At 36.9% G+C, this 18,081-nt stretch overlaps 1 protein-coding gene across 3 annotated transcripts in view; it reads left to right on the forward strand.

The window, feature by feature from the left end:
• Positions 1–5,854: 5,854 nt before the first annotated feature.
• LOC139981608 (uncharacterized) overlaps positions 5,855–18,081 on the forward strand; it is a 49,646-nt gene continuing 37,419 nt past the window's right edge. For 2 of the 3 annotated variants that reach the window (XM_071994123.1, XM_071994126.1), the window contains exons 1-2: positions 5,855–6,077; positions 8,589–8,937. In XM_071994123.1, coding sequence (XP_071850224.1) covers positions 8,795–8,937 — 143 coding nt within the window. In that variant the 5' untranslated portion in view covers positions 5,855–6,077; positions 8,589–8,794. The remainder of the gene's footprint in view (positions 6,078–8,588; positions 8,938–18,081) is intronic. The other variant, XM_071994124.1, reaches the window with a different exon arrangement.

Raw genomic sequence — 18,081 nt, forward strand, 5'->3', positions numbered from 1 at the left:
AATGACTTTGTTTTGGTACTAGTTTTAAGCGCTTGTGTTGGTTATCATCCCTAAAGCCGTAAAGAGGTCAACCCGGGGTAAACTTTTCTATTAAAATCGGTGAAAGCCCGTTCTAAATGCGTCACCGTTAACTTCGTGGGAACCCCAGGATGTTTCAAAGAAACATTATTTTTTCGACTGCCACGCCCACAAATTTCCGACATCTTTACATCAAGCTCATTACTTTTGCGTTATTTATGTGTTATTATTATTATTTGCTTTTTGGCATAGGCTGAGGATGACTGCGAACGTTCGTAACGATTGAGACAAAACTATGACTGTGTGGTGCGCGTATTGCTCCTATTGTTGGTAAACAATCCCAGATCTACATGACGTCATCTATACCGCTACGAAGTATATTAAAACTCACGTGTTGCCGTTGTTCACAAACAACCAGAAACAATCCAAAGTATATTGTCTTACCGATTGAAAAACTTTTTTTGTCCTTGCTCACTATTAATATGAATTCGAAAATTTCAGCGATGAAGCAAAAACAAAAATGTTATGCTGTACTGAATTAATGTGGATGCTTGCATGAATTAAGTGATATTTACTGCAATACAGCTTTCTGGTATTTAGTACCGTTATTTTCTAATCCGTAGCGGATTCGCAATTTAATCCAGTTATGTTCCGGTTGTTTCGGAAGAAATGACAACCTACCAAATTTTATGTCAGCTACTTGGCTTATTCGGTGTTCACATACTACTCGAATGCAGCTTCCTGTAAGGTTTTGCATGAGTAATTCTACATGTAAACACTAAGGGAAATAGCCGAAGAGGATACATTAATCCGCATAAATACACAAGTTTGACATTTTCCATAGAGAAGATCTACCCGTGTATACACATTTCGCCTTACGATATCGGATCTCAACAATTAAGGTCACCATTGCTCGGAAACTTTGTCTTGCCTATAATTGCTACAACTTCTCAAATATATTTGCTATAGGTTCCGAATCACATGAACGTAAAGTTAAGGGTCATAATCATAATAATTGTCTTGGTTAATTAGACAACAACCATAAACCATAACTGACCATATTTGTTTTTTTTCCTTGCATATTTTGGTACAGCACAGAAAAATCTAAAAGGGTAATATAGGGTTTTATAACTCACGATTGTTATATCAAACCCTGCTCGTAGAAGTAGGAGAGAAATGCATTCATTACAGGACCGTCTATAGTGCGCAATATTAAACAATCATCTTCCGAATCCGAAAAACAGAGTTTCTAGCAAAATGTTTATCTATCCATTTATTTTTGTTAATATAATTATTATTGCTTTTGTTTTAAGCATTCCAGGAGCTACAAACATCTTGAGCGTTGGTGTCAAGTACTAGCAATAGCAGAAAATAATAGAACCTTTGTTCCACTAACGCATATAGTCAGGCGATATTAAAAGAAAAGTTTCGATGGCGCTATACAGAAATATTAGGTAACGATGCCTTTATTAACAATCTCAAGTTCTGCAAGACTGCTGTTGTCGTATCATGAGAAAGGATGTGTAAGCTGACTACCGGTCAAAGTTGCTACCACTGGTATATCTTTATTACATTGAGCTGTGCACCAAGCGGTATATTGTATTGACACCGATGACATATTCATTAATTAAGAGGAAGATAGCGTGAATATAAGGAAAAATTGGCCAGGACACTGTGAAAAAAAGTGTGCCTGAACAGAAAGCTGTTGGCCGGGGTCTGAGGTCTTCACCAGAAGAAGGCTAGTTTTGTAAATGCTACGGTTGCCCAAATGGACAGTAGAAATTCATTTTTTCTTCGAAATCTTTACTGTTCTCTTTTTACTTTTTGACGTAATTTCGAGAAAATTATTTGGAAGGTTGGTCAGGGATGTGAACGAAAACTGATGATTTGAATGAATGTAACTCCTTTTGTTACTGATGATGATGATGATGATGATGATGATGATGATGATGATGATGATGATGATGATGATGATGATGATGATGATGATGATGATGATGATGATGATGATGATGATGATGATGATGATGATGATGATGATGATGATAATAATAATAATATTAATAATAATAATATTATTAATTATAATAATAATATTAATAATAATAATAATAATAATAATAATAATAATAATAATGATGATAATAATACTACTACTAATAATAATAATATTCAGCAGTTATTTCTACGACACTTAAGCGACCATAAATGTGGGAGAAACCCGCAAGGGCTTATGGATTACAACTTACACGATCGGGTGGCTTCCGGTTCAACATTTGAAATCAAATTTGGAATCTTTTCAATTTAGAAAGTCAATTCAGATGGGAAAATCGTCAATTGCTCTTGGATGAAAAACTGACCTTTCTATGACCGGCCCAGGTATCGAACCCGGACCTCCCGATGCTAAGCCTCATTACTTCAAATGCCACCGCATTTATCCGTTCGGCCACAGCACCGGTATATGATTTAGCACTGCTGTGGAGTGCACCCCTATAATAAGGGGGCAGAGACCTATACCGGTACTACCGCCCAACCCCCAATTTGAAATGAGGACTGGTTCCCCCGCATCAACCCCTTCCCATTCCTACGCCTATGTTGAAAAGCGTAGTCTGCATATACAAAGTGCGTGCTATACTTGTCAATGGAAACCTACCATTCTGAATGTAACGTTGCACTTAATGCTTATTATATAGTTAATCATGCGGTATACAATATTCCAGTCGTTTTTTCACTCAATATAGGCCCTAATGCATTTAATCAAAACATTAATTTCGACCCCCTCCCCACCCTTCCCCACCATCCCCCAGTTCATGTCGCAACACGGTGTGCAATTGATTTGCATACATCTATATAGAATAATATAAATTACGGTTCCATTATTGAAACAACAAAATTATGTTTAGTTTAGTATCCGATGAGAAACTTCCACACTTACGAAACACCCTTTTTAGCAGGTCATCTATAGTCGCTCATTTGCTCACAATTTTAACAGGTAGCCTTCGTTTGTGTGTGTATGGAAAGTATTTGCATATTTATATATGATGGTTAATTTGTGTATGTGTGTGTATGGAAAGTATATTCATTTATGTGTATACATTGACGTGCACAGGGGGATCATGGCACCATCTTCATCCTCAGTCGGGGGATTGTTTTTAAACATTCAACTCAGGTAGAATTTGAAGACTACTCTGGGCCCATGACATCCTTCCATGCATAGTCGGGGATCCCCACCTTTGTAATTCTGAACACGTTAATGTGATTTGTTTACCCGCCCTTAACAGCAACATGCACGTCGATTTCCAAATATAGCGTGTACATCTCCAGGAACAAAGATGTATGATATTTAAAGTATCCATTGCATATCAGTTTCACTATATCAATTAGCCTGGATGTACGTGGGAGGAATAAGAGGTCGGGTAGATTAGGGTGGGAGACGGTTTCATAATGTGGAAAATATAAATACAAAACATAATAAACGACACCCGCCCACATCATTTTTAATCTCAATAAATTGGCTAAATATGTTTATGTTTGCATTCAATTATTATCATAATGTATATGCTAAGTTTATGTAGAGAACAAATTCTATGCATGGTCGAACATGTTAACTTTATCCAGTCTTTGGTAACATACATAGCTATATGTGTAATTGAAAATGGAATCCCAATTTACCCTTCTCCCTGGGCCCATAATTGGTTCACAAATATTCATCCCGAACACCTTTATAACCAAACAAGTGACAGGCTTAGGGGCACGAAGTGTGCTCGGTGATATTATTAGCTGAAGTGAAAGAGCGCCGCTGAATTTCAACCATTTCTACCCATTATAGATAAGAATACCGAAATCAACACCGTTTGATAGCATTATTAGTAGCAATAAATGGATTGTCTTATAAAGAATTCGTAATGATAGAAACCACATCCCTGTCACCAATTCATTAATCCCCCCCTTTCCATTTTGACATCGTTTAAAGAAGAAGTGGAATTTGGAGGACCTCTGAATGTTTTGGTGGTTTCATGTTTCAAGGATTATGTTGAAACGATCAAGTTTAGAGACCCTCATCCTAAAACAGGTGTTTGCCCCAAGATATGAAAATCCAATGAATTGATAAAAATTTACAATGTTTTACTGGGACTTGCCTTACATATTGCTAAGTTCAAAAAGATGTTTTCCATGTGAAATGAACAGCCATTGAAGCTGTTTCGACAGGCAAACTTGAAATTATTCAAGACCGTTGTACAAATCCGTGAACATTTCCGGGGACATTTTCAATCTGGGGATGGTACATGAAATCCTGTCTGTTCCCACAAATCTGGTCACGGTAGGTACATATGTTAGGCCTACTTCTTCAAACGCTGTCTGTCAAACCAATCACTTCAGGTTTATCGTTTGACTTTAATAATAAAAAATCTTATAAGTCATATGATATAGCCTTTGGATCGGACCGTCTGCATATCTGAGTTTTACAACTTTTCAGATATATACATATATAAATTTCGCAAAAATACTGGAAACATATTCGCCAGCAAGATCAATATACCTCGCATATCCAGACTATATATACGCACACAGCTTTAGTTTAAGTCTAAACAAAGACAAAGGAAGAATGGCGGTGTCATGGACAAGGTAATCTTTGACCGATCCATTCACCTTCGGCGACTCTGAGTGATTCATTTATATCAGCGTATTCACGGGCGCAAGCACCATTTTTTTGTACTTGGGGTGGGGAAGGGTGGGGGTTGATAAGAGGATTTGTCGATCAGGGAAAGGGATCAAGGGGAGTGATGGACCCTCTCCTTTGAGAAATTTGGTAAATGGCCTGGGTACGTAGATGCAAACTGGTGTTAGATTTACAACAATATTGAAGACTGTTTATGTAAGGTTGGACCGCATATACGTGTGATATTTATGTAATATACACTAGGATTTTTTGTTGTTGTAATATTCAGGTTGCACCCCTGCGGCATATAGGCGTAGGAAAGGGGGTAAAGAGGGAAGCTCCCTCAACTGCTCTAATGGCGGCAAAGGAATGTTTCCCCCTCACTCTCTTCCCCAGGGAAGCAACTCATGACTCACTGTGATGGAACATTCAGTTGAATCCAATTAGCAAATGCCCCCCCCCCCCCGACATCCCCTCCAAAAAAAAATCAAATGTTTAAATTTTAATATCATATACCTCATAATCTGTCGAAGTTTCGATAAAATCCAGAAATTTAGGTAGAAAGTATTGTCATGAAAAGCTACAGTTTTGATCATGGGAAGCTGAAAAAAGTTTGGAAGTAAATCATAATCCAGTGGTAATTTTGGTAACTTACCCCCATCCTCTTTCTGGGCTACTTTAAATTCAATCAGGAAGAAAGAGACCACTCTTCCGGGTCCAGAACGCCTTTGTCAGTCTGGGGTGGGTTATACCATCCTCCCACCATTGGAATCCCATGGCGTTTACTACCTGTGTCTTTGATAGTAGCTGGGTCCCATGGAAACCATGATCAACAACGGAAGAACGCTGACTGGAATATAAAAGTTATATTTCTACGTACAGAAGTTTATTACCCTCAATCATATTACCTTCTATTACCCTGTTGGGCGGACTATTGACCAAAACTAGATTAGATAAGATAGTCCAGGGGTGAATTTATTTCTGAACGATGAATCATATGTCGGTTTATACACGATGATACACTGAGTTTCTATCTATAACAAAAGAAAGTTGGCAACCTTTCGGTGTATGAAAGCAGTACCCCGACAATAGTTGACACTAGTGACCCGAGGACTCTCCTATCAGAACGGTAACTTCCGCATTGTATGTATGTTGAGTCAACCGATCAGATACAGACAGAATGATGCATTTATACATAAATTATTAAGCTTAGCCTGGACACGGTATTGTACTACTGTTGTAATTGAGACTAACAGAAACTCAACGGGAACGCTTTCGAATGTAATCTAAGAACCTAGGTAGTCGGATATTTTATAAATCTTGTGGATGTGTAAAATTGCAAAACCTGGACTACTTCTGGCACGACGATGGTATTCTTGTTTTGTGTTGAAGATTATTTGTAAGAAACGTGTATTCTGTTCGTTATAAACAGTACTGTACTATAGCCTAGCATCATGTTCAACATGTATCATCTGTGCGCCTAGGCTAGGTTAGCTGCAATAGTCTGCTGAGCACTGAAAGATCAGTGCTACCGAGTACATAAAGCATTAATCAAGTATGCAGTAGTTTTAATACTAGTAATAGTAGTACTACTAGTAAGTAGCAGTAGGTTAGTTCTTGGGCAGGTAGTAATGCTTATATAGCGTAGCACTAGAGCAAATAGTAATACTTAGAATTGTCATATGTGTCAAGCTTAACTTAGAGTTAGACTGTCACTATCCTACAACTAGTCAGACTTGAACAGGAGGTAGCCTAGGCTAATTATTTGTTGCCTACTTGACAAGGCCTGTTGGTACTAACATTAGTGCTAGTATGCTATTATATACATGATGTAGCCTACAGTGAAGTAGGTATAGAAAAGAATGTTTGGTGCACCACAAACAGGGCAAGAAACAAAAGAATGAAAAACACCATTTAGATTTAGTCCCATTTTTCTACTTCTGGATTCTTCCATTAGTTTAACTTGAACTATAGTACTTCCAAAGTAGGGCCCAGATATGTCCTTCATACCTGATCCCATCGACACATTAAGTTAGATTTTCAATCCGTAAAAGATTGCTATTATCTTAGCTTAGCTGTAGGGGTCAAAGTGGATTTTGGAGCACTGTTTCGAAATGAAGAATGGAGGAAGAATGTTGAAAAAAAAGGAGGCAGCTCTTTAGTTTCTTTACAGAAACAAGCTACCCTTGCAGCCAAAGTACTGGCAGCCATAATCCTTGCTATTGTTCTTAATTGCTCTGAAATGTAGTGTTATTAGTGGCATAAATAGGTACTTTAAGCAAATATATTATGATTTTTTAAAAGTTGTTGCTCATGAATAGATCTTCATAGTCTGAACAAGCCCTATCCCTATGTTCTTGATATAACCCACATGCATACATTTTTTGTTTAAATTACCAACTGGTTCCTGATCACTGCCAAGTGGCTCCTAGTTCTACCTAAATGACTGTGACCCAGGAGCCACTTTTCACAGAAAGTGTCTCTTTGACCTCAAAATCTTAACTTCACCCTGAATGATATCATTGGTGCAAGTATTTCATAACAAAATTAAAAATGATTCAGCATATAAATATTACGTTTGGAGAATTATACTGGTTAAATGTAATGATTTAGATCCTACGCATAGGCCTTCTGCTTTTTCATGATAAGAAGGAAGGTCTAGTAGGTCTAAGTGACAGTTTAGGCTGCTTTAATACTGGCCAACTAAATCCATAGCCCAGTTCACTCAGGCCTAATGGTAGATAATCTTTGACATGAGGTCATGAACTTAACATCAGGTGTGGTATTTGGGCCTTAGAATGCTAAGTCTTGTACAGGTAAAGTTGTCTGGTTGCCTGATGGCAATGCTACAGGAAATGCCACTGGCTTCATCCAGGGTTAATAAAAGTTATGTGTACATATGTCTCTATGTAGAGATACATGGTAGACATTCATTTTAATTCAACATTAATGTATTGAAACTTGGCTTAATTTCTTTAAACTTCCTTTTTGGTTTCGATGATGATCGTAACCTATGCATTCATGATTGCGAGTGTGTGTATGTATGTCTGAGTGTGTGAGTGCGTTTGTGATGCCCAGCTTGTAAACACGATATCTCAAGAAGGGAAGGTCAGACCAATTGATATTTAGTGTGTAGAAGTACCACATTGACTACAAGAAGCCTATTGTTTTTGGTGGAGGTCAAAGGTCATTTGAGGTAGGGATGCACCGGATCCAAATTTTTGGATCCGGCCGGAACCGGATTTTGCAGGATAGTACATGAAATCCGGCCGGATAAAATCCGGCCTAAACCGGATATTTTTATTACACAAAAGAAAATCATTATTAAGAAGTAGATAAAGCTTCATATTAGTACAGTACTGTAGTTGTATTATTTTGGTTGATCTTTAGAAACAGTGGGTCAGACCATTGAGAAAATTAAAATAAACATGTTAAACCTAGTTTTTCCTTACTTTGAATGTTTTTATTAATTTTTGGAAATAGTTTACATTGATTTAAGTTAATACCAACACCTTTTTAAGGAATAATTCAGGCCAGATTTTGAAAAAGATCCCGCCGGATTTTGAAAAATATCCGGCCGGAACCGGATTTTGAAAAATATCTGGCCGGAAACGGAACCGGATAATTGCTCACTATCCGGCCGGATATCCGGTGCATCCCTAATTTGAGGTCACCAGGGGTCAAATTGTGAAAACCTTGTAAACACAGTATCTCAAGAAGGAAAGCTTAGGAGGACCTCATATTTAGTATGTACTGTAGGAGTACCACATTGAGTACAAGAAGCCTATTGTTTTGGTGGAAGTCAAAGGTCCGAGTACTTAAGGCTGTTTGTAACACCTTTTTATTGATGATCACAATTAAAAGTACTTGCATTTTAATACAAGTTTTTCTTCTTCTTCTTATATTGCAGATTTGTTTGAAGCTATTTCCATAATTCAAGAATGATGTCCATTTAGAAAGATGGAACCTGGTTAATGTACATATGATGGACAGCCTGAATGTTTTCCTGAATATAACAATTTTTAGAACTTGAATAGGGGATACATTCAAAAAGCTTCACTATTGTGCAATTTATTAGTTAAATACATGAAGCCACTACATCTTGGTTAAATAACCATGACAACTGTAGACAAAGATTCAGACTATGATGATGATGATGAAGTACCGCAGAATGGATCCATCGGTGCTAGACCCAAAGAGAACATCCCAACGACGGACCGATATGGATTCATGGGAGGCAATCAATTCACCAGAGAAGGGTAGGTAGTTACTCTGGGGCCATGAATGGCATTTAATGTGCAGCTTAGTGCATGAATGATCATTTGATGGTGACGTGTAGAGTGTTGTTAAATTTCAGGTGTGATAGGAGGTTAATTATATAGCAATTAGATACAAAAGACCATCATGACCTTGAAAACATTAGATGTGCTCTAGGCATTGCTAAAATTTGCAAGTGCTTAAAGTCTCAAACATGTGTGTTTGCCAAATTTAAAATTCAACCTTTCCAGCTTACTGCCCTAAAAGCTCAGTGAAAATAACACTGTTCTATGCAATTTTCATATTAATTATTTTTATTGAGTTATGTGTCGTTAAACATTTTGAGCTGAATAAAATTCGCCAGATTTTTTAACGAGTCCGTAGATTCTACAAACTTGAATCAAAATTTGCAAGCCCCGCCCAACAGATCATGCGCCAATCAAATCTCTCTGTTTTGTTTACGACCGTTGAGGCCTGTGTAGTAGCCTGTGTTAGGTCCACATTTGAATAGTATCTTTGTTTTGGTCTTACCGATGAAATTGGGTAAGAAAAAATGGACGATACAAGTATATATAGGTTACATTTGTGTGATTAACATGCTGATAAGGGCGGTCGCAGTGATTTTACAGTAAATCGTTCGCGCAATAAGGGCAAAAGAAAATAAATTGCTCTCTTTCAATTGCTACAGCTTTTCTCCATTAAACCCACCTGGTCAGAGTGCATTTAGAATAAGAAACATTGAATCTGCTTCGGAAGTTCATTTTCCGAAATTCATCAGCAAACAAGTATTGAGAGTTTAAAGATTTACCGGCTAAACTTAAGTTCCCCCTCAATCAGTTACTGTGCAGGCAATTGAGACTTGCATGATAATATGTGCTGATAATAAGCAGTATGTACAGGGCTAATGCTAGGTAAGGAAGTTATGCAAATTCTTTGACTGATGTTAATGGTTACTGACTTACCACATGTTTATGTTCCTCATGTCTACTGGCAGGAAAATGGTCATTGCCTTTTTAATTTTTTGTTACAAGATGTTTGACATTAGGGTGTTTAAAATAATTGTCCGGGTCACCGTGCCCGCAGACCCCCTTCCCCCCCAAGGAATGCTCACCCCCTCCAGTGTCACAAACCATTTACGGCCTCTCACATGAGAAATCCCAGGGGAATCCGGCACTTTTCTCTTGAAAGGCCCAAAGTGTACTAAAATAGCCTCAATTGGCCCAATCATGCACCACAAGATGTACATCCATTTCTGTACTCTAACCTACAATCTACAAATAATCAGATCCTGTTTGAAAGTGTAACGATAAAGGTGACTGCTGTTGCTAAACGGCACTTTTCGTGAGGGAGAACACACGGGCGGGCAGATTGATATTGACTCTAAATGGAGTACAGTATGCCATCTTAAGGATGTACCAATTATTGCTAACAGTATAGGATAGCGTTCATCCTGCAGTAAACAAAGTTGTGCTTGTTATTGGGCTGAAGATACATATATACGACATTAACTGCCTTCTGTAAGAGAGCTAGAAAGATGAGCAGTGTGTATGCATGGTAGGAGTTATTTTTCATATTATAGACAGTTCTTTCCCATACATACACACATAATTTTGTGAAAAGGATATAGTTGTCGATATTTTAGTGTTTTATATTATGTAATCCTTTGATCATGTTTTATGGAATTGTTGTGCTTTACAGTATGTTTATACATTTTAATGTTATTATTATATTAGAAACATGACAGCCATTTGAAACAAATTGCCAATTAATGAAAGTGCCAGTAGGTAATGCAGGAGTTTACTTCACATGTACCGAACTTTAAGCTTTGCTGCATATTAAAATGTCATTTGAAAATGATCCCTTTATGCCACTGCCATAACAGTTTTCCTGCCTCGGCATTTTAATAGGCCTGCTCTCGCGGTACATCGCTTGAAATTTGAGCTGTATTAGTGACTTTTCCATGCTCGTTTCCTTTTGCTAGGCTTCGCGAATTGATTACGTAACACACAGGCTTACGTTCCAAACTATTCACTTTACAGGTGCAAAAGTGGGCAGTGGCGAAAAATAAACGGCAGTCTTACTGAAGGGCGGAATTTCAAATGTTATCTTTGATTTGTGTCCTTACCTGAATTACATTTTATTAGGAGATAAAAACACATGTACAGTAACAGTACATTTAAAGAGGACTGTATGTCCAAAAAAGGGAAATTCACTACAAACTTAGATATGTACAGTTACTCTTTTAAGTATTATGATATATATCATCGAATCAACAGGAAATAGTCAAGGACCAAATTACGTTCATCAGGCTTCTGACTTGTCGTTCAAATATTTGACCCGGCATTTCTGTGGTAGAGAATATTTCCCTAAAGTGACATTTGAACTCCCAATGAGGAAATATCGTTGATAGAGATATACTCACGAAGAAGGTTCTATCTGACGTTTGTACTCGAACAAACTTCAAGAGTTGATTGTGTAACTTATAAATCAAGGTTGAACATACTGCTACGTTCATGACACCTGTGCATATCATATACACTGACTTTCACATGCATACATGTACACCACTTAGGCAAAATATTAGTAGCTTAACACAGCAGGTGCGAAACTTCTTGTGCAACCACCATGATCCAAATTGGGTGACCACCTCCTCCCTAGCCTACTCCGACACTAGTTTAAAGTTAGGATGATCACGTACTCACAGCGACTTACGATGCAAGACTCAAGGAGGGACAGACCTTCCAGAATAGAGACAAAAACTGCATTAATGCTGTATGAACAAGACAAAATCAACTTTGTCTGCTTCTGGTTGGTCAATTTCTATTGTACATACATGTAGGCCTTCATAATTTGATGTGGACCATGATAGTCCTTTGCCTAATTATATATATTGAATGATTTTGAGGTGATGATTATATGCAACAAATATTGCTTGCAACCCCTGTTAGTGTCATAATTATTTTAACCATTAATAGTGTTGTGTTTCTTCTACTCGAGGAATTAAGATGATTGAGATGGTCTTTTCCTGTACTATTCTTCACTTCCTTAATGTATTAACCTGTCCCCTGCATCCTTTCATCTCTCGTTTTACACCCCCCCCCCCATCCTCCCATTGCCATTTCTCTCTCCACCTCATAAAATCTCGTGCAATATTCTCTTCTCCCCCTCCTTTAAGAACAGTAGGTCAAAGACTGATCATCATTTGATTTCATACAGCACTATACACATACAGTAAGACACATTTGTGTCTACATGAAAAGAGTTTATCTTCCATGTGAATTTCTGTTACACTTTCAATTCACTTGATTGTCTTTTGTAGGTAATATATATTATCTCCAGTAGGACTGCATGAAGCATTCTCTCAGAGCTACTGCAATGAGTCAATAACCAATAAGTATTGTACATGGGTCTGTTCACGTTAAAGCGCCCAAATTAGCATAAATGGCATTTGGAGCATTGTGACAAAATAATTAGAGATTCTAGAGATACAAATATTATCCCCATGGAGAGAGTCCACCTAGCTGTACCTACCATAGCATAGACAATTTCCTGAGATATGCATATAGGTATGCTATACTCCCAGAAGTGCCGAAATGTGGACGGAAAATGTTGCCGTTTTCAAACTGCACAATTTGTACTTTGATCTATTCTCAACTCCAAAAGAGGATTACTTCAAATTTTGTCATGATTGAACTTTGTGGCTATAGGTTCCCTCTCATAAATATTTCAGAAAATTTCATTGATGAATTTGCGAATTATTGCGAAACTGGACCAGTGTTTCGGACATCACTTTTTCCGTCCACATTTATACACCAATTTATGAGTGGCATAGTTTGGGGTGAAATAACAAATGTTGAAAGTGGTGTGCCTTTTCAATACTGTCATAGTTGTATCAAATAAAATATATATCAGATGCATGTCCATTCAGCCACATTTTACTACACAATGAAGTTAAACAACATGCAAAATGTTTCCGTCCACATTTTGGTGATGTCCGAAACGTCATGAAGCAACTAATATATGAAGTATGCTAAAACCCACAAGACTGTTTTGTTACTCTAATTAAAGCATAAGTACTCCCTCAACTACAGTATGTACATGACACATTTCCACTCATCCGTTTTGATTTTATAACCATTTCAAATTTTCCGTCCATGTGTGTGATGTCCGAAACACCAGTGATGTCCGAAACAAGTTTTAATTAATATTACTTTATGTTGCTTGAAAAAAAGACACAATAGATGAGCACTTCATATATTATGACAAGTTCTATTGTTACAAACATACATACTGCACTACTCAAAACTTCATCCATCTTTACCAAATATTATAGCAAAATAACCTTAAAAGTATGTTTCGGACATCACCATGTGTTTCGGACATCACTTTTGTGAATCCAACATATTGTAAAACAGCACTAGTTTCAACTGAATGATTCAATTGGTTGATTTCAGTGTGCTAGAATACACTAAGATCCTACAACAGAATGCTTCTTAACTTTTGGTGTCATTTGACCAACATGTATTCATCTTTTGATGACTTGTGACAAGTCTAAAATGATATTCTACATATTTGGGTATGAATGTTACTGGGAACATCAAGTTACTTGGATTTTTCTAGAACTGACATCATTAACACTACAATTTTCCATCATTTAGTACTGAAGAAGTAAAAAAAACATTTAGTGAAATTTTTTCTGACATAACATGTATCAGGATACCATCACAGTATACAGTACATTAGAAAGTAATGCTGTAATTGTCTGCTATAGCTTAAATCAAGCTATTTGTCACAACCATAGAAAGCCTTTTATAGGCTAGAAGAACTACATCAAAGGGCACGTGGGTACCATGCATGGACTGTCATGTGATGTGTCTGAGCTTCCATGGCGGTACCAATTTGATATTTCCCAATATCATATTGATAATTGTAAAGTTAATTACACACAATTGGAATAGGCCTAGATGAGTTTTGTAGCACAGTAGCTCATGTTTCTATCACATCGGTCTACAGCAGGGTTGTCCAACCTATTGCAGAGGAGGGCCACATGGAATGATTATGATGAAGTAGGGGGCCGTATGAACCCTTCGCTCGATTTTTCGACTTTTTGCGCGAAGCCTAAGGCAACAAAATGTGAGCACTGCGCGTGGAGCGCACTAACTTATTTTCCTTCCTGATAAAACAGTCCAGCCGGCCCCCCTCCCCTCTCCTCCCCTCCGCTGAGAGAGTGTCATACAAACTGACCTGTATGAAGTTTTTTTTTTGGACCCAGAAGGTTCGAATGATTGATTATATAGCTTCAAATTGTTATCAATAAATCTGCTCACTAAATTTCACACCGTAGAGCCTCTGTGGCGGGCCGGACGCAACCCTGCGGCGGGCCGGACTGTGGCCAGCGGGCCGTAGGTTGGACAACCCTGGTCTACAGCATAGTATGTCAACGTCACTTTGAAAAACTGAACACCGTTCAGTGTCGTCAGTCGCTCTATATGATATGGACTCAGTGTGCATCTATAATGCCCTATGTCAGAGCAGTTTTACTGTTGATGGGAACTTGATGGTTGTCAAGAAAAGCTACCAGTATTTTGGGAAGATGTTAGCTAAGTAGTAGGACTGTGGAACGTGTCTGGTGATCTAACCTATAAATGTTGGTCAACGACTATAAATATAATGTTAAGGTACAGACATTGCTAGGTAACTGTGTGTTGTCTGCTGCTCTAAGCCCAAATATACATTTACTGTACTAGTTAGTAAATCACAATTGGCAATGTTGAGATTAATGCAGTATATCAGATTATTGGTACCACCCTGGAACACATTACAGTACATGACCCTCTATGACTGATATGTGGAGTTACCGTGTGATGAAACCTCCAGGTTTACTTGATGGTGTCAACAGTATTAATATACACAGAGTGGTGCATCATGCATGACCATGTTTTCATTCCGAGTTGCTTCAGACTTCAGAGCTTTAGTGATATGTATACAGATATTTATCATTATGAAACTTAAGGATAAAGCTGAGCAATTTGCTGAGCTGCTGTATATCATAACATCTAGGCCTTATACTTATGTAAGTTTAGGCCATAAGCTTAAATCATAACAATCTTACAAAGTAAATCATTTAATACATTTATATGTGACAAGGAGTATTTGTACAAACCATGAATACTTGTTTTTCACATTATAATAGCCAAGGCATGATGAATCTCAATAAAGAAGGATATTTAAACTAGTACTTAGAGTACTACTACAGTAGTATATAGGCTACTACTGTTGCTTAACTGGGCCAGTGGAAGCAATCTTCAACATTGGCAGATCCAGCTCAAAGGTGCATGAGGAGGTGGTGGGCGCGGGTGGGTACCATTTGAAGGGGTGCAAAATAGTTGATATTGCTGACATTACAAAATAGGACCAAGTATTCTAGTAGAGTTTAGGATATGATACCTCCCCTCTGAAAATTGTTTAAATAGTAGACTCAATGATACTAGCTACAACAGGTGGGTGCCAAATTAGCTATGTAGGGATGTCTCCTGTGTACATCTGTATATTTATTAAATGGTAAATATTTGCTGTTTGTTTCAATTATTGCAGACTTCATCTAGATAATGATGGAAATGTGGAAACCGTAAAAGATAAAAAGAATTCTATAACCCTTTTGGGGGAAAAATTTCTTTGCAGTCAATAATAATACCATTTTCTGCAAAATAATACATAAGTTGATGTTTCTGGGAAGTGTTGGTGAATGCTGGCCATGCAAAAGGTATGCTGGACAGGTAACGAATGTGGTGAAGCAGAGATTAACTTTATGCAAATGGTGATCAATGAATGGTTACTATATGGAGTGTTATGGAGTTTTAGCTCAGTGGTTAACGCCGGTGCCTTTCAATCATTAGGTCCCGAGTTTGTGTCACTCCAAGATTAATGTATGTCGTCAAGTTACAGAGTTGTTGACAATTGACAATTTGTAATCATGGACATTAAATATGAATGTAAGAGACTGACTTCTCTCAGCTTGCGGCCTTGATAAGCCAATGATGGCTTCTTCGAGAGTTCCTGCTTGCAGGAGGATCTAAACTACATGTGTGTATTTTGGATATATGTATGAATTGAGTATATAGTAACAGTAATTATTCATTTACATTAAATAGGGTTATCATTTATACCAAGCCTTCAGATTTTCACTGATCACCTATCTTTTCACCTATCTGCTCTGTCCAGATGTTCAATTTGAAATATGTGCCTCAGGGCATTTGTTTTTTTCCAAGAATTTACAGTGCCATTATTTTTTAGTACACCTTGTTGATTTCCCAGTCTATGGTGTTTTAATAAACTGCATTCCCTCAAAAATTCATAATATCTAGTGTAAATCTGCTACTGTCTGACTGTTGTGCTCAGACTTTTGTTGCTTGGACAGGTTTGAATAGCAAAAATATTACTTTATATTGTTGTTACTGTATGCAGCTTTGTGAACAATTTTCCAAGGTGATGTCCAAAACATTCAGTGATGTCCGAAACACTCATAAAGTAACTTTTAATGAACACTGAGGATTTGAACTACTGTATAATAAGTTCAAAACTGTCATTATACCTTGTAGGTAGCTTGTCAACAACAAAGACCCCTTTGTTACAAATTTAACTTTTGATATGATATGCGTTGTGTAGAAAACATAACAGGGATGCACTAATATAGTTGTGGTGATGTCCGAAACATAGTCCAAGACAGTCTAATGCAAATCTATAAAACAAGTGTTTGCATTTTTCATCATTTCAAATGAATTTGATGCTGTTTGTTAACAAAGCCTGATGTACTGATATATATTGCTAAGTATTAACAAGCATGGCCTTCGTTTAATTGGATCCAAGTATCCGTTTTCTTTGTTTTGAACTTGGAACCTATGAAGGGTCCATAGATCTCTTTTGGTACAGGTATCAACTTACTAAAATGCTTTTCTATTCATTATTATTGCCATTAAATGAACATCATTTGGCTTATTACTAAATATTACGTTTAATATATTAGGTAAACCATTGGTGGGTGATGTCCGAAACAAGATCATTTTGGGGGGTGATGTCCGAAACAAGAGTCAAGAAAAAAAAAATTCTGAGAGGACATGACCCAGAATTTTCAGCTTTTGGTTAATATATGTGCTTATGTTGTGGTTTAATTTTATGGTATAATTGTTACTATTAATTTCAATTTTGTTCTTTAAAGAAAAACTTTTTAAACTTTATTTCAGGAAAAATTGAATATTTTCTAACGATACTCGAATATTTTTTAAAAAACATCATCGATATCATTGAAAACTTGTCTTACAATAGCAAATTTTGTGTTAATAAAGAAAATAAAAACAGAATTCCCAAATGTAGCAGCAATGGAATGACACACCACCATTACAAAAAGAACAAATTTTGGAAAATTTATAGATTGTCACACTTTCAACCATCTTGAATATAATTTCCAGAATAGTTTAAGCTCTGGTCAATTCTGATTCATAAATTGCAGATATTAGTTACAATATTTACTTAGAATAGAAGTTCTTTACTGTAATTTGAAAATTTGGTACCTCAGGCAACCAAATTGGGCGCTTTAACGTGAACAGACCCACATGTCCTGTCAAACTTGAAATGCATGTTTATGAGAGTGTAGTGAAAGGTACTGTATATAATATAAGAATATTGCTTAATAGCTTACAATCCTCTTTGTGTTGTGTTCTAGGGTGCTTGAGATGATTATAAACGTGTTTCATCGCCCTTTCTATTTTCACTTTTATTTAAGACATGTATCATGGGCTGTCCGCTGTTGTATATCATTGCCTTGTTTTACATACAGTATGTACTGTATGTATGTGAAACATGAAGAATGCATACATGTACAGTTAACACTTTGTTGCACACTGTTAGATTACCAGTGTTTTAACAACACATGTCTGACGGTTTCCAATTACAGTAGTCAAAAGAAGTTTCTTTTAAAAACTTTTAAGTTCAGTTAGATATTTTACCTCATTAACTATTAATTGTAATGAAACTGTTAATGAGTGTGTACCCTACTGTATATATTGTAATACATACTAACAAAGGTTTTGTAAACATTGAAACTTAGAAAGCCTACGTATATATACAACTAACTAGGGTTTTGTTTAATA

This window comes from Apostichopus japonicus, chromosome 15 (assembly GCF_037975245.1).
Source record: "Apostichopus japonicus isolate 1M-3 chromosome 15, ASM3797524v1, whole genome shotgun sequence".
Taxonomy (NCBI): Eukaryota; Metazoa; Echinodermata; class Holothuroidea; order Aspidochirotida; family Stichopodidae; genus Apostichopus; species Apostichopus japonicus.